This window comes from Coloeus monedula (assembly GCF_965178545.1).
Source record: "Coloeus monedula genome assembly, chromosome: 15".
Classification (NCBI taxonomy): Eukaryota; Metazoa; Chordata; class Aves; order Passeriformes; family Corvidae; genus Coloeus; species Coloeus monedula.
Window position 1 is genome coordinate 10,770,378 of NC_138795.1, and position 20,417 is coordinate 10,790,794.

Genomic DNA, 20,417 nt, shown 5'->3' on the forward strand with positions numbered 1-20,417 from the left:
TTTCAGTAAAATCACTTTCAGGCTCTAAGACCTCAAATTCAACTATTTTTTTTTTGTTCTAAACGAAGTATGTGCTTAACCAGAAAACTCAAATTATTACGGTGTTCCTCATTATCCAAACAGATAACATACAGCATGTTCTCTAAATGTTTAAATCACTCCCACACATTGGAATTACCCATAGCAACAGAACTGAAGGAACTAAAATACTTCCAAAGCGGTTTTTATGTTTTGTTGGCCTTCCATTTTATGGAGTCTGAGATCATCTGAATGTCTGAAGCATTAAAAAGCTTTTGTAATCTGGAGTTAAGACAGGGCACTGTCTACACAGTCTTTTGTAGGCAAATGGTAGTAAGCTCTGCCTTCCTTCTTAGAAGAGCTAATTTGTTTAGAATCTATGCCACATTATTTGCAGTGACTTAACTCAGCAATGGATTAGGCCAATGCTCTGCCACCTCAAAGTGCAGGCAAACAAAAGCTCTGCTTATCTCCACAAAAAGTCATAGATGTAAGTGTGCTAAAAAACACTAACTGCAGAGTACTTCACCTTAGCTGATGTTCTCTGAAATGTGAGAGTATGTCCAGTCCATGAAGGAAAGAACAGATAGTATTCAAGTCCTAAAAAGAAAGAGAAAAAAAAAATACAAACATAAGCAACCTCATTCACATCTAATCACTCAGTGTTACTTTTCAGATTCTGCAATAAATTACACAGAATTATACAAAGCCCAGATTAATAGATAGGTCAGGACACACACAGATTTGAAGAACCCTGTCTACACTTGAGCTGTGGAAATGAAAAGAGTGACGTCCAACTGATGCATAAACACTGACCTGAAAAAAAAAAATTTATTAAATATATAATATCTCTGAAAATATTATTTATGGGAATGGATACAGCAGCAAGCAACACATGGAAGAAGACAAATAGAGCAGGCCTGTTCACCCAAGGTCAAAAATTGTTGAAACCTTCTCAGATCTCTTTAAAGAAGAAATTTTTTAAAAACCAGTGAAAACCTAAGCCACTATACAGGGTGCAGAGAACCACCAGAGTACCTTTTCATAGCAAAGGGGTTATGTTTAGAGAGGAAGAAATCTTTCATGTCCCCCTCAGACCTAGCTGGCAGGCCCATTACGAACTACACCATTCTACTGCCTCTCTTGCTTGGCCCAGTCCATGTCTAGAGGGAACATCAAAAATTACTCTTTGGCAAAGATGAAAACAATAAAGCTTTAGAGGTCTCTCCCTCATACTATCACTAGTCAGCACCACATCAGTGTCATCCACTAGCAACCACAGAAACAAAAATATTAAAACATGAAGATTATTTTGCTTTATAAACTGAACTTTACACAGAAGCTGTAATTAGGAGATACAGCTGTTTAAACTTCTCACCAGACAGAATCTTCTTCAGTCACAAAAATATCTGTGCTGATGGTGCAGACCACATGGCAGGGAACAGCTCACTAGGGCTATTCATCACTTAATTTACTGTCCTGAACAGGTGGGCTGTTAGAATCAAATACATGCACAACAAAATCATTATACATCATAGAGAAGTCTCTCCAGCTTGGCCTTGGAAAGCATGTGCTGCATTTATACAGTGTTTACAAAAGATAAATCAGTATGAATGCTGGCCTCAGAATTTACAATGGATTTACTTCAGAAAAGTTCTTTGGCTTCATAGTCCATGTTTAGCAATATAACAGATATAAACTGCTGTATCAAATGAAAGGTCAGATGTAATTGCAGACCATGTAAAACCAATAAAACTCTGGGTTTTTTTTAAATGCCATTACCAAATCCTATGAAAATTAAACAGGAGGCCTGAATTTGTAACACATTTATAAAGCACTCATTTCACACAGTCCAGTATCATTTTAATCCTCCAAGCTGCCACAAACATGATTTTATTAGTGAAATATCCAGGAGCACTAGCTATGGATCAGACTTCAAACACACCACAGCCTGTCAGAGGTGGGCACCTGGCAGCCAAAGGGTCATTTCAGGTATCCAACAGCTCCATTACTGAGCTTTCCCTGTTTCTGAACAGGGAACGGCCTCAACTTCTCCACCTGAAAGCATCAGGCACAGAAATGCAGCAACTATATACTCAGAGCATACAGTAGCTTAGTAGTTAACAATATCTGACTCCCAGGCCAAAAGAAGAACTGTAAAAGTTGGGTAGCCAGGAGAGAATCATTATTGGGTATTAAAATTAAAGCTGAATTTTTTAAGTCTTCATAACTCATTATGTCTACGTAAGTTTTCCTACATTTTCCAGTATTTTTTTACATAATTGGGACTAAGATGTAACAGAACATCTTGAACATGTTTTAGATAAGCAGTTCTGTAGTTATGAGTTACAGAAAACTGTAAGCAGAACAAGAGCTTATGTTCCCATTTAATCACAAAGCTTTTAACTTCTGCATATGAAAAATGCACATCCTGACTTGTAAATTATTCACTACAACTCCCCAGAATGCAGTCCCTTTGCAAGTTCACTTGGCCTGGACTGACTCCTGCACTCCACCTGCAGCACACGGGACTGCTGTACTGACCTACTGAAGGAGCTTGATGAACAAACAGTTGGTCAGTTAAAGAGAGAAACATTTCCTTAAAGGGATACATATCTGGAAAGCATCCCCCAACTCCAACTTCATCTGTTGAGATGAGCAGCAGCAGAAGGAACAGCTGAGCAGAGCACAGCAAAGGGAAGGCAAAGGCTCCTATTCCCTCACCCAGCAGAAGGCATTTAAATTATACTGCCCACTATTACTGTTCTGACGTTGATAAATATAATAAACTACATGATTAATGTAATTCACTGCCCAGCCAGGTGACACATCAACAAGCTAAACACATTGGCTACTCACACAGCAGTTTCTGTAGGTGGTTTTAAATCAGGATCTGTAATGCTTTCCCTAAAAATACCTGACTTTTAAAGCCCCTCTCCTAGTCATGCAGAGCAGGTGATTTTGGGTGCCACTGAGAAAAGAGCTAGCTCAGCAATCTCCTGGGAAGGGCTGCAAGGTGCCTCTTTCTGCCAGTGCATCGAATGTACCCATCCAATGTGTCTTCCATGTCTTGGTGAAAAAAGCCTTTTTTACTTGTTTAAATAGATACAGCCAGGTAGAATTCCTCCTCTCCCTCACATGCCACTTCAGATTCTAACAAGAGAGGATAGAGTAACATGTGTTGTATATATCCCAGCTTGTCCCAATAAAATGAAAATTACTTATCAGTCATAGTTTGTGAAGTTTTCTTCAACACTTCCAATTCATTTCAGACAAAGTGCTTAAAATAGCACTGAAATAACGTTTGACATGCTATGTTTAGAGACTCATTCTGTATTTTTGCTGGCAAGGATCAATTAATCTGAGGCTGGCCAGAGATGCGCAGGGGCTGTGGCCACCTCGTGGACAGAGGCTTAAGTCCAGCTGCACCACACTCCCTAAAATCCTCCTCCAACAGAGCTGAAAGCTTTTATGTCTCTAACTCAAGGTTTACAACAGCTTCTAATACAATTTTCAGTTTTATTTTTAAAAACAGATTTATGTCACCACAGCAGTTATAAACAGTGGACAAGCACATAACCTCAGTACAAAGGGTAGAGATAATTTACATAGATACTTTCAGATACTCACTACAAAAAGTGATGCCAAAGGGCAACAGTCAGCACCGTATCAGCAGAACACAAAGCTTTTCCTGGAATTTTAGAGCCCCTTTCCATATCCTTCCTTATAGTCCCTTTACTTACTTCTTTTTGTCAAAATCCAACCAAGACACAATTATTGATGAAACACAATTTCTTCACATGCTGTAAACTGAAGAACAAGATCAGTATGATTTTATTTTGCAATCTTCTCTTCAGAGCTTTTCATCAGCTGAAACAATAGCTGAAACTGAACCACAGGATCTACCTGCAAATGCTATACCCACACAGATTCTTCACTCTTTGTCAAAAAGCAACCTTAACTAAGGTTATTTACGGAGAAAGTAACTCACATCATCTATCCACCTAGCTAAAACTGCAGCTCCAGTAACTCAAGGGAAGGTGGGAAACTGGGCAAAGAATAATCAAGCAGTTGTTAATCCTGTTAGAAAGGAGATTTTCTATACTATAGAGAGGAAATATGAACACTGCGACTGCAGTGATCCTGCACTAAGCTGCCTGGGACAGATCATTCTTTGCCTCCAGTTCTCACAGCAGATGTGTTTAAAAAAGCAGAGGACATCTGTGTCTTCAAATTCTTCCCATGACGGAATACACTCTAGAAAACAGCGTGTGCTTCAGCAGCAGTGCAGAAACCAAGGGATGGCTCTGCAGATGACGCCGTTATCACAAAAGCATGGCCACCAGCAGCCTCAGCTTCCTTCAGCACCAGTTTTTATCATCTCCAGCACACACATCCTTCCAGCAAAAAGCTTAACCAGCTGCTAAACCAAAGGTGGTATAAAACACAGATTTTAGTAACAATATCATATTATATAAATACATATTCTTTTATGGTAACATCCTCATCCCAATATAGTTTGAAGTGAGCCACCTGAATACCCAGACCACTTCTCATTTTCCCTGCCAGATGCTAACTCTCAGAGATCCCATAAGAGGGGAAAATAAAAGCAGCATCAACTGAAAGCTCACCACACAAAAGCAAAGCCACCAGCTAACTACCACCATCACTCATTTATCCCAAAACATTTCTTTGAAAGTAATTTGCTTCTACTTTTTTTTTTTGCAAGGGTGGTGAAAAATTAGTTTCTTAATTGTTAAGATGTAACTTTTTAAAACAAAGAAGTAAGTACAGTCAGCCAGAAAAATCATCACAAGAATATAATCCAAACTCCGAGTTGCTGAGGAAGTGGTGATCACCCTTAATTTCATTACTGGCATCTTTTTAAAATATGACCAAGATCTGGATGCTTCTGAACAAGCACCACAGTGCACCAACACCAACGATAAGCAAAATTTGCAAGCATGCATCGTTTCATTTTGCTTCACCCTCTTCTCACCCAATCTCTGGCTTTTAATCCAATAAGCAGCTTTACAAAGCTTGGAATTAAGGCTCCAGTGGAACAACAGTGGTCTCGAACATGGAGTTCGGACCACAAAGTTTCCCAATCAACAACTCCAGCGAGCACAACTGTAATTCACATGAGCTGCATCCAGATGCTTTAAGTCTGCAACAAGGTCCAGGACAAATCCTCCTGCAGTGTTAAAAGCAGGTAAAAGCAGTGTGATGCTCTGAAATGAGGATGGAATGACTGCATCAAAAGCAACTTTGCCCCTCAAAAACACAAACCAAAAAACTGATACTTCACTTTATGTGACCCTCTCCAGGTGTTCCAGTAACATATCATTATTATTATTATACACTGAACAGGAAATCTAGTCTATTTCTAAGGAAAATAAATTGTTCTGAAATGACCTCATAGTTGCAAATTCTGATTAATCTCACCTAGAGACAACCTCTCTTTGTAATCAGGTATTAGGGATGCTGAGGAAGCCATAAATCCCCACAGACTCCTTTCAGCACTGCCTGTCATGTTATGTCCTTCATGCCAGCAGGGAGAGTCAGCCCAGTTCCCAAACAGCTGCATCCAGCCCCAGTCAGCCAGCACCAACCATGGGACAGCTGCTCACTGCAGCAGGGCCAGGACTCCAGGATGCTCTCAAATCCCAATGAGCCTGGGCTTCATAGATACCCTAGATCCACCCTGAACCTGAAACAAGGGATCTCAAAGAAAGCGGACTGGCAACTATTTTTCAGTCAGTCCAGAGTTTTCGACTGTCAGGGAACAAGAAAAGAGCAAAAACCTGCACCACAGCACCAGCACTTCAAAGCCGCATGTAAAACCAGCTGTGTCAGCAAGTTCCAGACAGATTGCTCTCACATGCAAACCTGTCCCAAAGAGCTGCACAAAGCCTGTCTCTCAATCCACCCCAAACACATTAAATTCCTGTCGCAAGAACATATGCTTGGCTCACTCGAGGCTCCCCACACCCAGCCCACACAGGCTACCAAGCCACCCAGGATTCCTGGGGTCACACACAAGAACCTGCTTCTACAGAAGCACAAACAATGACCAATGGTATTTTGCATCCGTACCTTTTCCAAGCTAAGGCAGTTGGCAGGATGCATATTTTATATGTTTCAGGGCAAACAAAACATTAGTATTTTCTAAAGATCTGTTAGAGGTTCAGCCATATTACTGAGAACATACTTCAGAAGAAACAGACATACATTTCTGCCTTTGAAACAACAATTAAACCATATGGCAACAGCTTCCTAAATTCCAGTGGCATTCAAAAAGACCATCAGGTACAAAATCCTCCAGGGAAGGAAGCTGCATGGTTGAAAGGTACCTTCCTGTTTGTATGCTGCTTAGCTGCTTCTCCCTCTTCAGTGCTGTGAGCAGAAACAAGGCTGGAAACAAACTCCAGCAGAATCAAGCACTCACTTGGTATCAGGACAAGGATTTTAATAGACTCTTGGACAATCTGAATTTCTCTGTATTAAAGTTATTTAAAGTGCCTAGTAAAGGAAACAGAGGTGATTCCTGGAGCACAGAGCATAAGTTGTGTAAGCTCTTAAGTGGGAGGCTCCCTCCAGCCCAATGCCTTAACTTGCTTCTCAGTGATTCAGCAGGCTCCTTATAGAGATTGAATGCAGCTTTTATTAGGGATCCTGTTAGGCTCAATAAAGACTTTGTCACCCTTGGGGGGATGTAGCAGAAGAGAGGAAATGTTACTCAGCACGGTTTATGGTCTTCATTGCTTCCCTTCCTGTTGCTTCATCGAAGGCTGGAATCCACGCTGTTTCCTTTAGTCTCCGTTTAAGGCCAATTGTAAAAATAGTATGCCCAAATTCTTTCCTGATACTGTAATACCAGAAATAGAAATACAGAAACATGCTGTAGTTCTCTGATCCATATTTTACACACTCAGATAACTACACAGCAAACTCACCAACTTTATGGATGCTGGTTCAAGAAGCCCACCCTACACACTGTCAGCTACCCCCGAAACTTGTGGGAGGAGCAGTAAAATCCACTTAAACACATGTAACAGAGTGTACAGTTCCTAAACTAAAAGGAAGATGATGAGATGAACTGGAAAGCAACTCCTCCATCTTAACTTATTTACTCTCCTTGCTCAGTGGCATAGACATTGGACTTCAACAAAAATGCAAGCGATGCAATAGAATGTCAGCTCAGAGCTCTTTACTTAAAGTAACAGTTCCCTTTAAGGTAGCCTCCTATTTAGTTGGAGGTCACTTAAAAAACAAAAATAAAAATGAAATACAAGCACTGAGGCGCTATTAGGGAAGAGAAAGGATGGATTAGTCATTCAGACAAATGAAAATGTTATGAATGAAGGCTATTAAAGTACCTTGCAGAGAATGACAGAGTTTAAGCAGCACTCCTAAGGAATGAAGCCACAACATTCCATGTAGGAAATGCCACCAATTCAAAAAGCCTAATTAAAGAACCTTTCATGGAACATAACAGCAAACTCCCGTATGATCTTACTGTGTGCCTGAGACTGCACACAGTAACATTTGTATACAATAAACTGGTTCAACTACTTCAGAGCTATATTCCATTATTCAGACAAAATGGCATCTTTATACAGGATAAAAGAGATGAAAAGAGACTTCATTTCACTCTTGTAAACCCAAGAAGCAATTCCCATGCACAGCATCCATTATTAACAGTATGGCCACAAACAGAAAACTAAAATCTGGCTCTTGTTTTTGCAGATAGTAAGAAGTAACATTTGCACACTTGGATTTTTATCTTACTTTTTGTGAAAAAGTAGAAAGTCTCTCAATGAGGCCAATATAGTTTCCTTATATATTATTTTCTAATATTTCGTTATAACATGCACATGGATACAGGCACAGACTTGCACTCCTAAGAATCAAACTGTCCTTAAGAAAATTTGGAAAAGCTGGATCTTTAAAAACAGATACTTGAGAGCCACTATTACAGTTTATTGATAGACTGAAAATACCTCAATTCAGTGGCATACTTCTAAAAAGAAAATAAAAGAACTGAAGTCTTTCTATATGAAAATAAAACAAAAAGTTTCTCTACTCACCAATCGCTCCCCACACCCAATCCAGATAAACACCTTCCACCTCAGAACCCTGGATTATGTTGATATAGGACTTTGGTAGAAAGAAAAACATTTAAAGGAATGAGGGAGGGAAAATTTTATATTTTTTTTACTGCTGTTTCATCACAGAGTCAGCATTTCTGGAACCCTGACTTCGCCAGAGGAAAAAAAACTTCCTTTGGAAAAGCTGATTTTGCAGAGTGAAGTTCCAAGGGTCCTGAACTGGAGAGAGAGAACATCAGATGTCACTGCTCCAAAGCAAGCAGCTCATGGAGAGTTTTGAGTATCTCAAGCACTGTTCAGCCCTTTTTACAGTTAAGAACAAACATACAGCTATGAAAAACTGCCTTCAACTAAAACATTACCATAAAGTTCCCAGACATACATTACTTAATTTTAAAATATCTTTCAGACTTACATGCTGATAACAGAAAAACAAACTGCCTCAAAAACCCTGAGCTCCTGAAATTCAACAGGATGGGAAGCACAGAATATACAAAATTATCAAAGAGCAAGACTTTATACCAAACAGTTTTAAATAATACAAAGATCGTAAAATCAGCCTCCTAACCCAGGCTCTTGAAAAATCGACCCCAAAAATGGGCAATTTCAGGCTTCCAGTTTAATTAACAATTTGTTAGTCAAGCAGCTGACCACTTGTCAGAATTACCTTTCCTTCCAGAGGACAAGAATCCATCAAATAGCAGTATTTCAGTTAAAACCTTTTGATCGTAACTCCAAAAACATCAGCTCCTCTGATTCACAAACTCCCTGCTCTTTTCAGAGGAAAAGTGTCAACATCTGAAATTTCTTCTTAAGAAAACAAGGAATTCCGTTAGGAAAGGTCAGAACACTGAAACATTTAGAAAAAAAAAGAAGGTACATTCTCATTAAATAAGAAATTTGGTACGGAAACCTGGGGATGAGGAGAGAGGAGGTGGAGGATGAAATCCAAAGGCCTGTTCTATGCTTATCCATACTGGCAGTGAGGCTGAGTGCAGCTCAGACACGTTAAACACCTGAGTTGTTACCTACACATGACTTTGCTCTTACTGCAGAAAATGCTCTAGTTCTTGTTCTCTTTCCTCCCTCCTGGACTAGCAACTGCTGGTTCATATTTAACATATAAACACTCCATTGTCAATGTTTTCATCACGTTTTGCCCAATGTACCTTTGCAGCAAGTGAATGTTATAACCGAGCTCCCATACTACAGCTCAACGGGTATCTCATACAGAGAAGGACTGACAGACACAATAACAACACTTTACTGCAGGTTTTTCCATCATATTGATTGTCAGAGTTTTATACAAATGGGTAAGAATATTTATGATTTTTCTGTGTGTAATTTCTTACTTCTTTGTGAATTAAAGCAAGGAAAGATCATGTCTGTCCAGAAATTAAGTCCTGCTAAATAAATAATAGCGAAGGCAAAATGAGATCATTATCAATATTGTAATTTAAATCACCCACTCAGTATCTAGGTAAGGGAAAGGAATAAAGCTCTACTAAATGCCTAAAAATGTTTCGGTGCATCAGTAAAACAGGAAGAGAATGATGAGATTATAATTGGAGAATAAAATATCATACAAATGTAATGCTCTCCTTCAGTCTTTTTCAATAAAACCACTGAAGGAAAAAAGAAAAATCAAGCTCCAGATACTTTATTCCCATAATAATGTCATTATGAGCTATGAAGGAATTCCTGTAGTGGACAGCAGTAATATGATCACCAGTAATTACTTCTACATCCTGGTATTAGGATACCCAAGCACTAGCAAACAGAGCAATCCAAGAAAGTTACTGCAATGTATAGGAGGCAATATTTCTTAGAGAGTCTAAATTATCTGAATATAGATTCCCACAAATTTTACTACTGCCTCAACTACTACAATATCCTCTCACACACTGAGAAAGGTTAACATGCCTGTGTTCATTGTGCCCACACAGTAGCAGCAAATATACTTATAACCCTCACCAAAAAAAAAAAGAAAACCAAACCAGAAACCAAAACCAGGATTAATCAGTAGCTCTTCGCACCTTCACTCATAACAAAAAAATTAGCCAGATTTACCTCACTGAAACATTTGAATGCAAACCACCACGGCAAAACTCTAGGAACTGATGCTCTGCCACTTTAACATTTACCTTTGTATTTCTCAGCAATACCCGTGCCATAAACCACAAAGAAGCTTACAGATTCAAACTGAGGAGCTACATTTGCATATGCATATTCATCTAGCTAGGTTTCAAGTTTGAAATCAAATCAAATAAATGTCAGAGGTACAGATAACTGTGCACTTCCCTAGTCATTACATTGATCACTGATGCATAATGTTACAAAGGGAATAATTCTAATTAAGAAAATTAACAACTTCAACATTAGGAAGAACAACAAACAAGCATACCATTAACAGACTGAATCAACCACAAGATAATATTGTTACTCAGGAATTTCTAGCTCCAAATCCTGCAGCCTACCCACCAGGCATCCAGCTTCACAAAGTGCAACAAACTTCATGACTAACATCCACAGAACTACAGATGATGCCAAGGAACTGCCTCCTCCACCTCCATACTAAAATCAAACGCTTACTAATTGATAACACATGAGACATAGGCTACTTCAGCAGGGTTGTAGTATATGAGATGACACAGAAGCCTCTTCTTCTCCAATGAGCCATGCAATCCTTAAGCAGACCAAAAACTTTAGAGATTACAATCAGCTTTGACTACAAAAATCAAAACAAGCCCATTCTACCTTTCTCATCCTAGGAAACCATGATCAACACAATTTGTAATGCAACACACCAGAGATTCCTCCAGCCTCTTGCTCCTCCAGTGTTAGCCAACCACAATCTCTATGGAAGTACAACAAACCCACTTTTAAATGAATCAAGGATCTCACCTAAAAGTAAGACTTCTGTTTTAAGAGAGCAATACTACCATTATTTACTGACCATGAAAAAAAAAAACGAAACAAAAAACCCAAACAACTAATATTAAACTCTAACCTTAATCTGAGCAAAGTTGGATTTATTAGCAGTGCTCAATGCCTTCCTTTAATATTCCAACTTTTGACGCATCAGCTCACATTAAAAGAGAGGATCCACACAGGGAGATGAAAGGCAATGTCTGGACACAGCAGCAGAATGCTGCAACAAATATTACACCACCACGATCTCTCGGACAGTCATGCCTGTGACTGCAACCACGGAGAACACACACTCTAGATCCCAGTCCCCCCAACACAGGAGAAACGGGAGGATCCAGTATCGCAGCTCAGACATTTTACACAATTACACTGAAAATTAAGACATCTCTGTTGTGTGTTTTCTTGGAAAGCTGTGCATTTAGAGTGTCTCAGCCTCCCACTCAGGCAGCTGGTCCATTACAGCACTTACCAAGTACACTCTGTCCAAGGGCTAGAAGGAATGAACCTGTTATCTAAGGCTTCTCACTTTATTAATTAGCATTCAAAACTGTGAAAGCTATGTAATTATATTTCATATAAAAATACATTTTAAAAAACGTTCTACTAGAGTCAAACTAGAGCTTGGGAAAAATCAAAGCAATATTACTATTCGCCATATGAAACACTGAAGTCCATGACCTCCGGATTTTACACAGCCAGATTTGCTGCATTTGAGAGACCCAAACTAAACGCAAAGGAAATTCTCAATTTTTCCTAAAAACATGGTTGTACTCAGCTCTGATAGGTTATGAAGCACCTGTTAACTACAGGCCTGCTATACTCCATAATCACCTTCATCTACATAATGTGAACAGAGGGGAAACAAAACAGAAAAAAGTTCCTCTCTTTAGCCATGGACTTCACCAGGAAATGTACCCCAATGCCTCAGGAATTGGGCTGAAGTGGTAGGATGGTAGGCCAGATACACAAGATAAGAGATCGTTTCTAATGATCACACTAGCTGGATGATACCCTTTAATCCCTGCATGTCTGTTTGGAAGAACCAGAACAAGACGACTTTGACAGGCATCTTGTAAGTCACCTATAACGGCATCTGTAGAGGAGTTTGTTGAAGGAAGCCTTTCTATCCAACACAAGGGAAGCAGTAAATGTGTTTAACAGGAGGTCAGCAGTCTGACATAGGACTGCCAGTTTCCTTCCTACTTCAAATGGGAAACAGGAACAGAAACTTCTTCTGCAACAGTTGGAAAGAACAATTTTACTCAGCCAAATCAACAGAGCCTACTGGAGGCTGGACATGTTACAAAGAACCCTGAAAATGCAGGATCAAGTAAATGAGATTTAGTAGAATAACCTCCCCACAGCATCTAGTGGCCATTGGCATGCACAACTCTTTGTGACAAGAACATCATAAAGCTCCCAAAATTGAAGTGGAACAAAAACAGTACCATCACCTTCCAACACTAAACCCATGATATAGTTTACAAAGACAAACCTCGCTCCTCAGCTCCCTCAAATACAAACTGCCAAAGTAAAAAACATAACAACAGCTCTGGAACTCTCTCTTTATAGGAATTCATATTTGACCACAAGGTCAAACTGTATGTGCCTGCAACACAACACACCACCACAGGAATTCCTTCCCTCCAGACCAACAGGACCAACATTCAAGGTTCATTAATGATCAGTCTTTGAAGGACAGACTGCTTAAATGTCAACGCTTTAATCAGGCACAAAAAGATTACAAAGAGAGCATCCCTTAAGGCAGTTATTTTTGTTCCATTCATCAAGAATTTGCTACACTCCTGACATGCTAAAAGCTAACCAATAATTAGCAGAGCTAAGGAACCTCAAGAAACCAGATGCAGAATGCTAACTAATTTGTGCATGCTTCCCTGAACTCGGGGTATTTCCAAAAATACTGCATTGAAATCATCAAAAGAGGAAGAAGGGTATATCACAGTACCATCAAACAAAGGAAAACACTCTATATTTTAAGCCTGGAGCCATTGCAACAAGAAGACCTCCAAAATTTAGAAACAGCTTGTCTGGCAATACCAACATGAGCAGAATTCTTTTATGGCAATATCGGGCCTCTTACAAGGAAGGGCATCAAAGCCCTGGACAGACTTTATCAAACTAATCTCAATACACTTCTCAACAAAAACTCATTTCGCACATGCCTGGCAAAGTGTTTTGCACTTCCCTGCCAACTGGAAGCTTATCTGGAATGGTCCTGAGAAGTGTGCAGCTTCTTTGCCAGTGACAAGACCACCACAAACCACCTTTTAATGCCAAGGGACTCATTTCCATCTGAAGACTGCCAGCTTTTTACATTCTTGGGATAGGAGGATCAGCCATTGCGCACCAGGGTTATTAGACAGAGCCATGTAGTAAACAGCAGCAGTGTGTGATCAGTGCACTCAGCAGCACAGCAGGGATGTCAGACAGCTGCTTACAGATGTTTGGCTTCCTCCCTTCTGCTCCTCAGAAATGGGGCTGCCCACAAGCGGGCAAAACCTGGGCACAGGCACCTCAGTTTCCTCTCACAGCACACATACACACAAGTTCCTTAAGGCTACTACTCTCTTACTATTTATTTTCACTGTAGACAAATATCCAGCTCTCCTTACACAACGTGACATAAGAAACAGTTTATTAAAATAAACATTACAGAAAACTCCTCTCTGAAGCTTATACAAAATAAGTTTGGGTATACTGCCTGAGGAGATTTTCTTTTGAAAATTTTTTTTTATAGTTACCTTTTTATTCACTACAGTGTTTTGCAGCTTTAATACTGTTTCTGTGAGGAATTTACCACCTACACATCCTGACTGCTTATCCTCCACCCTTTGCATTTTGGAGAACAAAAGCAGAAAAGAAATGTGGTTTTTTTCCATTTGGCAACTTTTCTGAATGCCAAGTATAACTTGCAGTTCTCTCCCACCTCCTTCCACACCCTTTTCTGGCCCTTTTTCACTATTCTAGTATTTCAAAGTTCCTATTGCAAGGTCAGTAACAAGGCACTAGGCTCATCTTTTAGGTCAGATTAAGCATTGAAAAACACACTCTTACTACCTAATCAGGCCATGAAATAAGTTTTTTAAAATCAGATACTACAATAAGAAATAGCTTTGTAGAAAAATATTACATTACACATTTAAACTTTAATTCATACATGAAAACTTTTAGTTAAATTATCACTCCACAGAGGAAACTAAGTGCATGACCGTACTTCACAGGGAAAAGTATATACTAAAGGAAGTAAGTTCCAATAAAAAATTTCAAGACTTCACCATAATTTCTGGTTTTACTCTCAGGGCTGTCACAGCTGTCAATAAAATGAAAAAACAGTTTTTCAGGAACAGTAGAAGCAAGGACAGGAAAAGTAATCTTGGAGCAATAACACTTCACATGCTCCTTGGCAGATCACTGGGAACAGCCACCCTGATACACTCTAACTCCACTTGCTCCTTTAACAGGGTTTATATGAAGCAGAAGTTATATTACCTTCTGGAAAGAACCAAACCAATCTTATCTTGGAAAGTTACAGGTATGAGTTTAGTTGTCCCCAGATTTCCATGTTTGCAGGCTGGGGAACAGAGAGGAAACACTGCAGGCACCACCTGCCCACTGGCACCGGCTGCGGCTCACAAGGTCCCCACAGCTGTTCTGGAGCACTGAGTGTCTTCTGTGACAACAATGGGCAGAAATTTGAGTCATTTTTCAGCCCCCTACAAGCTAAATTTACCACCACCTTACCATCGCAGTTTAGAGAATTAGGCCTTGAAATATCTGATCAATACTAATGTATGACCTAGTCTGCACAATCACATCTGCTGAGTCCTATATCCTGCATTTAGTGTGAAGATTATCATGAAACAAGCTGCTGTGATCTCTGGGTTTTAGTTACAGTTACTTTGGTCAACAGCTTGAAAAATATCTCTAAATACTGTCTGTATAAGTTTCTAGTACAGTCTGAACCACACAGTGAAAACAGTGAGCTTGTTTTACAATCATCTCTCCAACACAAAAGCCTTGCTGACAACTATATCATCAGTCCAGAAAACCCCAGAACCACTGAGTGAATCTTCTAAAGACCTTCTTGGAACAAAATATAAAGAGTAGAAAGGATGTGCAGCCCTCTCAGGACATCCTAACATCCCCCTGAAAACCTGAACAGAGACAGGGGCTGCACAACGAACACCTCAAGGCAGATACAGGACAGCATCAATATCAGACACCAAACTTTCTGAACAAGATGAAGGAAAAGGGACGGAGACTTGGAGAAGACTTTGTGCTTCGAGAATAACTTCATAGGCAGATTAAGAACTTGATGAATTCTAGAGATGTTTGGTTAAACAGTCTTACCTACACTCACACCAGATTCTCAAATTCCTTCAACCAGCCACTGAACCAAAAGGCACAATGTTAATGAAATCTGTGCTTGAGAATCACTCTGTATTAGGATTGCAACAGCAGCAGAAGCTTTAAAAAAGAAAACAAAAAAGCAATAAAAAGAGATCAAACCATGCCTGGACAACAGGGGCTTCAGACAAAGCTGGTCCTACACATACCAGACTCTGGGTGAATTAAAGAATGACACAAAGTTCTTCTCCTAGGTAACAAGTGACAGGATTCGAGAAAATGACCTCAAGCTGCACCAGAGGACATTTAGCTTGGATATTAGGAAAACTTTTTTCATGGAAAGGGCTGTCAAGCATTGGAACAGACTGCTCAGGGTGGTGGAAGAGTCACCATCCCTGGAAGCATTCAAAACAACTGTGTGAACAAGGCACTTAGGGACATGGATTAGTGGTAAACACGATGTTGCTGCTGGGTTCACGGCTGGACTTGATCTTGGAGGTCTTTTCCAAACTTAGTGATTCTGTGATTCTGTAAAAATACTCAAGAGCATTTCCTTTAGACTGAGGACAGCTCTTCCAGAGGGAAGACACTGATGCCTGCCATCACCAATCAGGAAAAGTTCCTCCCCCCAGGTCTGAGAGCAGAATTCCTGCAAGCACCTCTGACCTATCTTGCTCTGCAGAGCCATCAACACACACAGATTGTGATCATCTTCTTTCCTCTCATACAAGAGTCATACATATAAGAGTGTCTTAGAATATAATTTCCTTTAAAATCCATATTGTACATATATCTTGGAGAAAAGATATCTAAAAATTATATACACAAGGTGTGCAGCAGACACCCACACATAAACAGGTGCATAGACCAGTCACAGAAAGCAAGAGACACTGACACACAAATTACAAAGCCAAAATGTTTTGCTACCACTTTTGCTATGGCCTTACTTCCTTCAAATGAACCCCAACGTGCAGAGGCAAGTTAGTTTAGGCAACAGCCTCTGACGTTTTTGTGTAACTACTCACAAGAGATACAACATAACCATTACACTTAAGTAGGATGTTCGGATTCAACAATTCCACCGAGACTTAGACACAAGAAATGCTGGAAGGCAGCACCTGTGCTCACCAGCTCCATTCATTCTTCGGTGGTCCTGTGCAGGGACAAGAGCTGGGTTCAATAACCCTTGTGGATCCCTTTCAACTTAGGATGTTTTTTGATTCTAATACAATTCCTCAAGTTCCCCATGGTTAACTTGTAGCTCTTTCTCAGCTAGACCCAACTGCACTCACATTTCTTCATGTAAACTGGACTAGCACTGGGAATAGGTACACCACATGTTCAAAAAGGCTGAGCCAGTGCTTTTAAATATCCACTCACTTGTATCCCATAACAGAACCACATTCTTGCTCACCACTTCATTTCAGTGAATCAGAATTGGAAATTACATGCAGGAGACAAACAAGGATGGCGGAACAGCTTTTTACCTTGTGATGTGTAACTCAGTGACTCACTACACACAAACCCTCAACTTTCTGCAAACAATGCCAATACACATGAACCACTGTCCACGGGGTTTTTTGTGCACTATAATTTCATCTCCTTTTTAATACATCTATGTTCTGGTGAGCAGACTTTACACTAGATGAAGGATTTTTCATTAGTCATGGCCCAAGAGCAGAATGAAACATGCAGGAAGAAAGGACCAGGGCAGATAACTTAGAATAACCCTTCCAATTCTGCGCAGAGAACCAAACAGCATCACTTGTCACAGACACAAAACATCTGTACACTTCTGCTCTTCCAAGGTGAGACACTGGAACATGGATGCCCCATCCCTGGAAGTTTTCAAGGCCAGGTTGGACTGGGCTTAGCGCAGCCTGGTCTAGTGGAAGGTGTCCCTGCCCATGACAGGGGGTTGGAAAAGGAGGGTCTTTAAGACCCCTTCCAATCCAAACCATTCTGTGATTCTGTGACAAAGAGGTGAGCGACTCCACTGCACAGTATCAGCACAAGGAGAGGCTAAAGCATGCCAACCATTCTTCCCAGAGGGTGACAAGATGTTTGGCTTAGAGACACAGCTGTGAGTGACCACTACAAACAAAAACCCCAGGGTCTACCCATACCAGGAAAAGCAGCAGCAACACAGTCCCAAGGACCCTTCAGAGAACCATATTTAAAGAAGGTATTTCAGAAACCAACATGATCCCAACCAGTTTTAACAACGCTGCTCCAAGCCAATCACAGAGACACTTACAGGAGCAATGTCCATGACTTTACACCACAATGATAGAAGCATCAAATACTCATTTAACCAATGAAGAAGCCCTGATCATCCCTCAGCTGCCAGGGAGATCAGATACCACAAAGTCACAGCTATTAGATGGAACAACCCTATGCGTGTTCCACCTACACAAGGTGATGAACACTGAATGTTCAGTCTAATTTACTTCCCAGAATTTTTATTAAAAGTTTGCTTTCCTTGGCATTTCATTTTTTGTGGGTTTGGTTTTGACTTCTTTTTTTTTTAAACAGCTGTGGTTCACAACGATCTTCCAAAAATAATTAACAAATTATATACACCTACTCCAAGGCAACTTAAACATCACAATGTTTCCCTGTCTCCATCACAGTTTGTTTTACTCCTTTCACCCCTGCCCAAATTTTCCTTTCCAGGACAGTGCTCAACATCCTTACCCACAAAACAGGTTAATATGGACGCAGACTCTAAAAAATCAAAACACTCACCCATCCCAAAACATTCATGCTGATTTTCTCTACTTTTTTAATATTACGTTTTTTTGAACAAGGAAACTTTGTTAGACAGACTCTAAATTTCAGAAAAATCTTGTCAATGTCACTTCAGTAAAGCCAGTAAATGTAGTCAAAACTAAAGCAGTTCCCTGAAACCTGATTTATTTCATTGGAACCACAAATCAATGTCTGACTGAAGTCAACAGGCTTTACTGTTAGGAAAGCTGGAAAAAATACTTATTTCTGAGAACTACCAGCAGAGTTTCCTTGCAGGTATTCCAACCAGACAACAGCTGCAGAACAGCCAAACCAGATCCCGCCTCTGTGAACAAGGTACCTTGTCCAAGACTTAATATAATGTTATTTATGTCTCTAAGACATAAATAATCCAAAGACTAACATAAGCAACACCTTCAGGCTTGCTGATGAAACCTCAACAACAACAAACTCAAAAAAATGTTCAAAAACGAGCAAAAAACCTTGCTAAGACAGATACTGAAGCCCATATAGCTGGGTATTTACATATATTAACATTTGTTAAAGCTGGTAAATGTTCCAATATTGTATTTTGGTTTATTTGAAACAGCAGATGGATTTTATTTTTTATGTCCACCTAATTTAGGGCTGATTTCAACTTCAAAAAGTGTGTTGTACTTAAGGCTCCAAGTAGTGATGATCTGAATTATTTGGATACTGATATACGCCACGTTGTTGAGCACCTTTGGCCAATAATTCAACTGTATGTCATGAGCACGGAACTGCATCCACATAGCAATGAAAACATAAAAAAAACAAACACAACTGATTTTAAAGTAAGATTTTGTAAATTCAAAGTCAATCCTATGATCAGTTACAGATTAAAGATGCTAATCAAGGTTCGTTTCAATTATCCAGAGAAGAGATTTCACCCTGCCCAGTCTTGGAGAGGGGGACACCACATTTTACCTGCACTGGTTTTCCCAGGATGTTTAGGAAGACTGAACAACTACTACCAACGTGTGCCAATTGGTATTTATCTGAATCTTTGGAATAAAAGATAAAAATACATCTGTCAAAGAACATCACTCTTGATCACCTCAGAAAACAAGGTGCAAACACAAAGTTTACGAAAATTAATTATCAAGCAGCATTTATTGAGGTAAAACAACAGTTTGCATGCTTGGCTTTTTTTATTACAGGAAAACCACAGATCTAATTGAGATGTTAAGAAATAGAATAAGAGACAACTATGTTAAGAAATAGAATTAAGAGACAACTACCCACCTAAAGCACAAGACAAAATAGAGGAAAATCTAAACACTAAAAACTTCCTAACCCATCAAGCTGACAGGTGAAGAGACACCGTTTTCCCAAAGCTTTGAGGCTTGTTGGACAATCCTCCAGGATTGTCAATGCTGTATTTACCATGAGCTTAAATACATTAATTTAATGAGCAGCTGGGGAAAAAAAAAGGAAGTTTTGTTTTACCTTCAACTCAAAGCTATGTGGCGGGGAAGCGCAGAAGGAAGAAAGAAGGTTTATGACTGTTTCATTAAAAGTAATAAGAATTTCAACTTCATTAACACAGAAACTATAGTCTGCTTTCGAATAAGACTCAATCTTAAGAGGTGTCAGCCACCACTATGATCCTCAATGTGCCATTCCTCATGTACCTCTGTTCTGAACTTTGGTTTTAGTAGGCGGCTATAAAAAAGCTTTACAACTCATTTTATTTGAAGACACTAATCTAATATTTAAGTAACCCTCACAAGTCTAGGTCTTTCCTAGTCCTAGCAAGATGCTGATGGAATATGGTGTCAATGAAATGCATGCACTCTCAATGTCTTTCTCTAAAGCTGCAGTTACTCAACATTTTTGTCCATGAAAAAATTTTTGCGCACGTGATTTTTCAATCACACTGACCATAAATAAAACTGTAACTGTTGCCTTCACAGAACTATTTATAAATTATTCATATTACAAGGTTTTATGTTTTTCTAACTGTAAGAGATAATTGTTGCCCTATGAGCGCAGAAAGGCTATCTGCACAGGGTACACAAGGACCCAGGAAGGAATTCGTTAGCAATAAATTGCAGGCATGCTAGTACGTGTTCCTATCACTTTGGTTATCACCAGTGATAACTAATTTTTCCACTTTAAAGGTCTTTTCCAGCTTCCCAACATAGTCACATGCCAAGAGCAGCCCAAGTCTCTGCATGGTGAGAGATTAAAGTTATGTAGCACTGGTCAGTGCAT

The 20,417-nt window shown here is 39.6% G+C and overlaps 1 protein-coding gene across 2 annotated transcripts in view; it reads right to left on the reverse strand.

Moving 5' to 3' along the window:
- The window catches only part of RAPGEF6 (Rap guanine nucleotide exchange factor 6), a 124,591-nt gene that overhangs the window by 98,457 nt on the left and 5,717 nt on the right, over nucleotides 1-20,417 (reverse strand). For both annotated transcript variants that reach the window (XM_082291585.1, XM_082291584.1), the window contains exon 2: nucleotides 548-618. In XM_082291585.1, coding sequence (XP_082147711.1) covers nucleotides 548-618 — 71 coding nt within the window. The remainder of the gene's footprint in view (nucleotides 1-547; nucleotides 619-20,417) is intronic.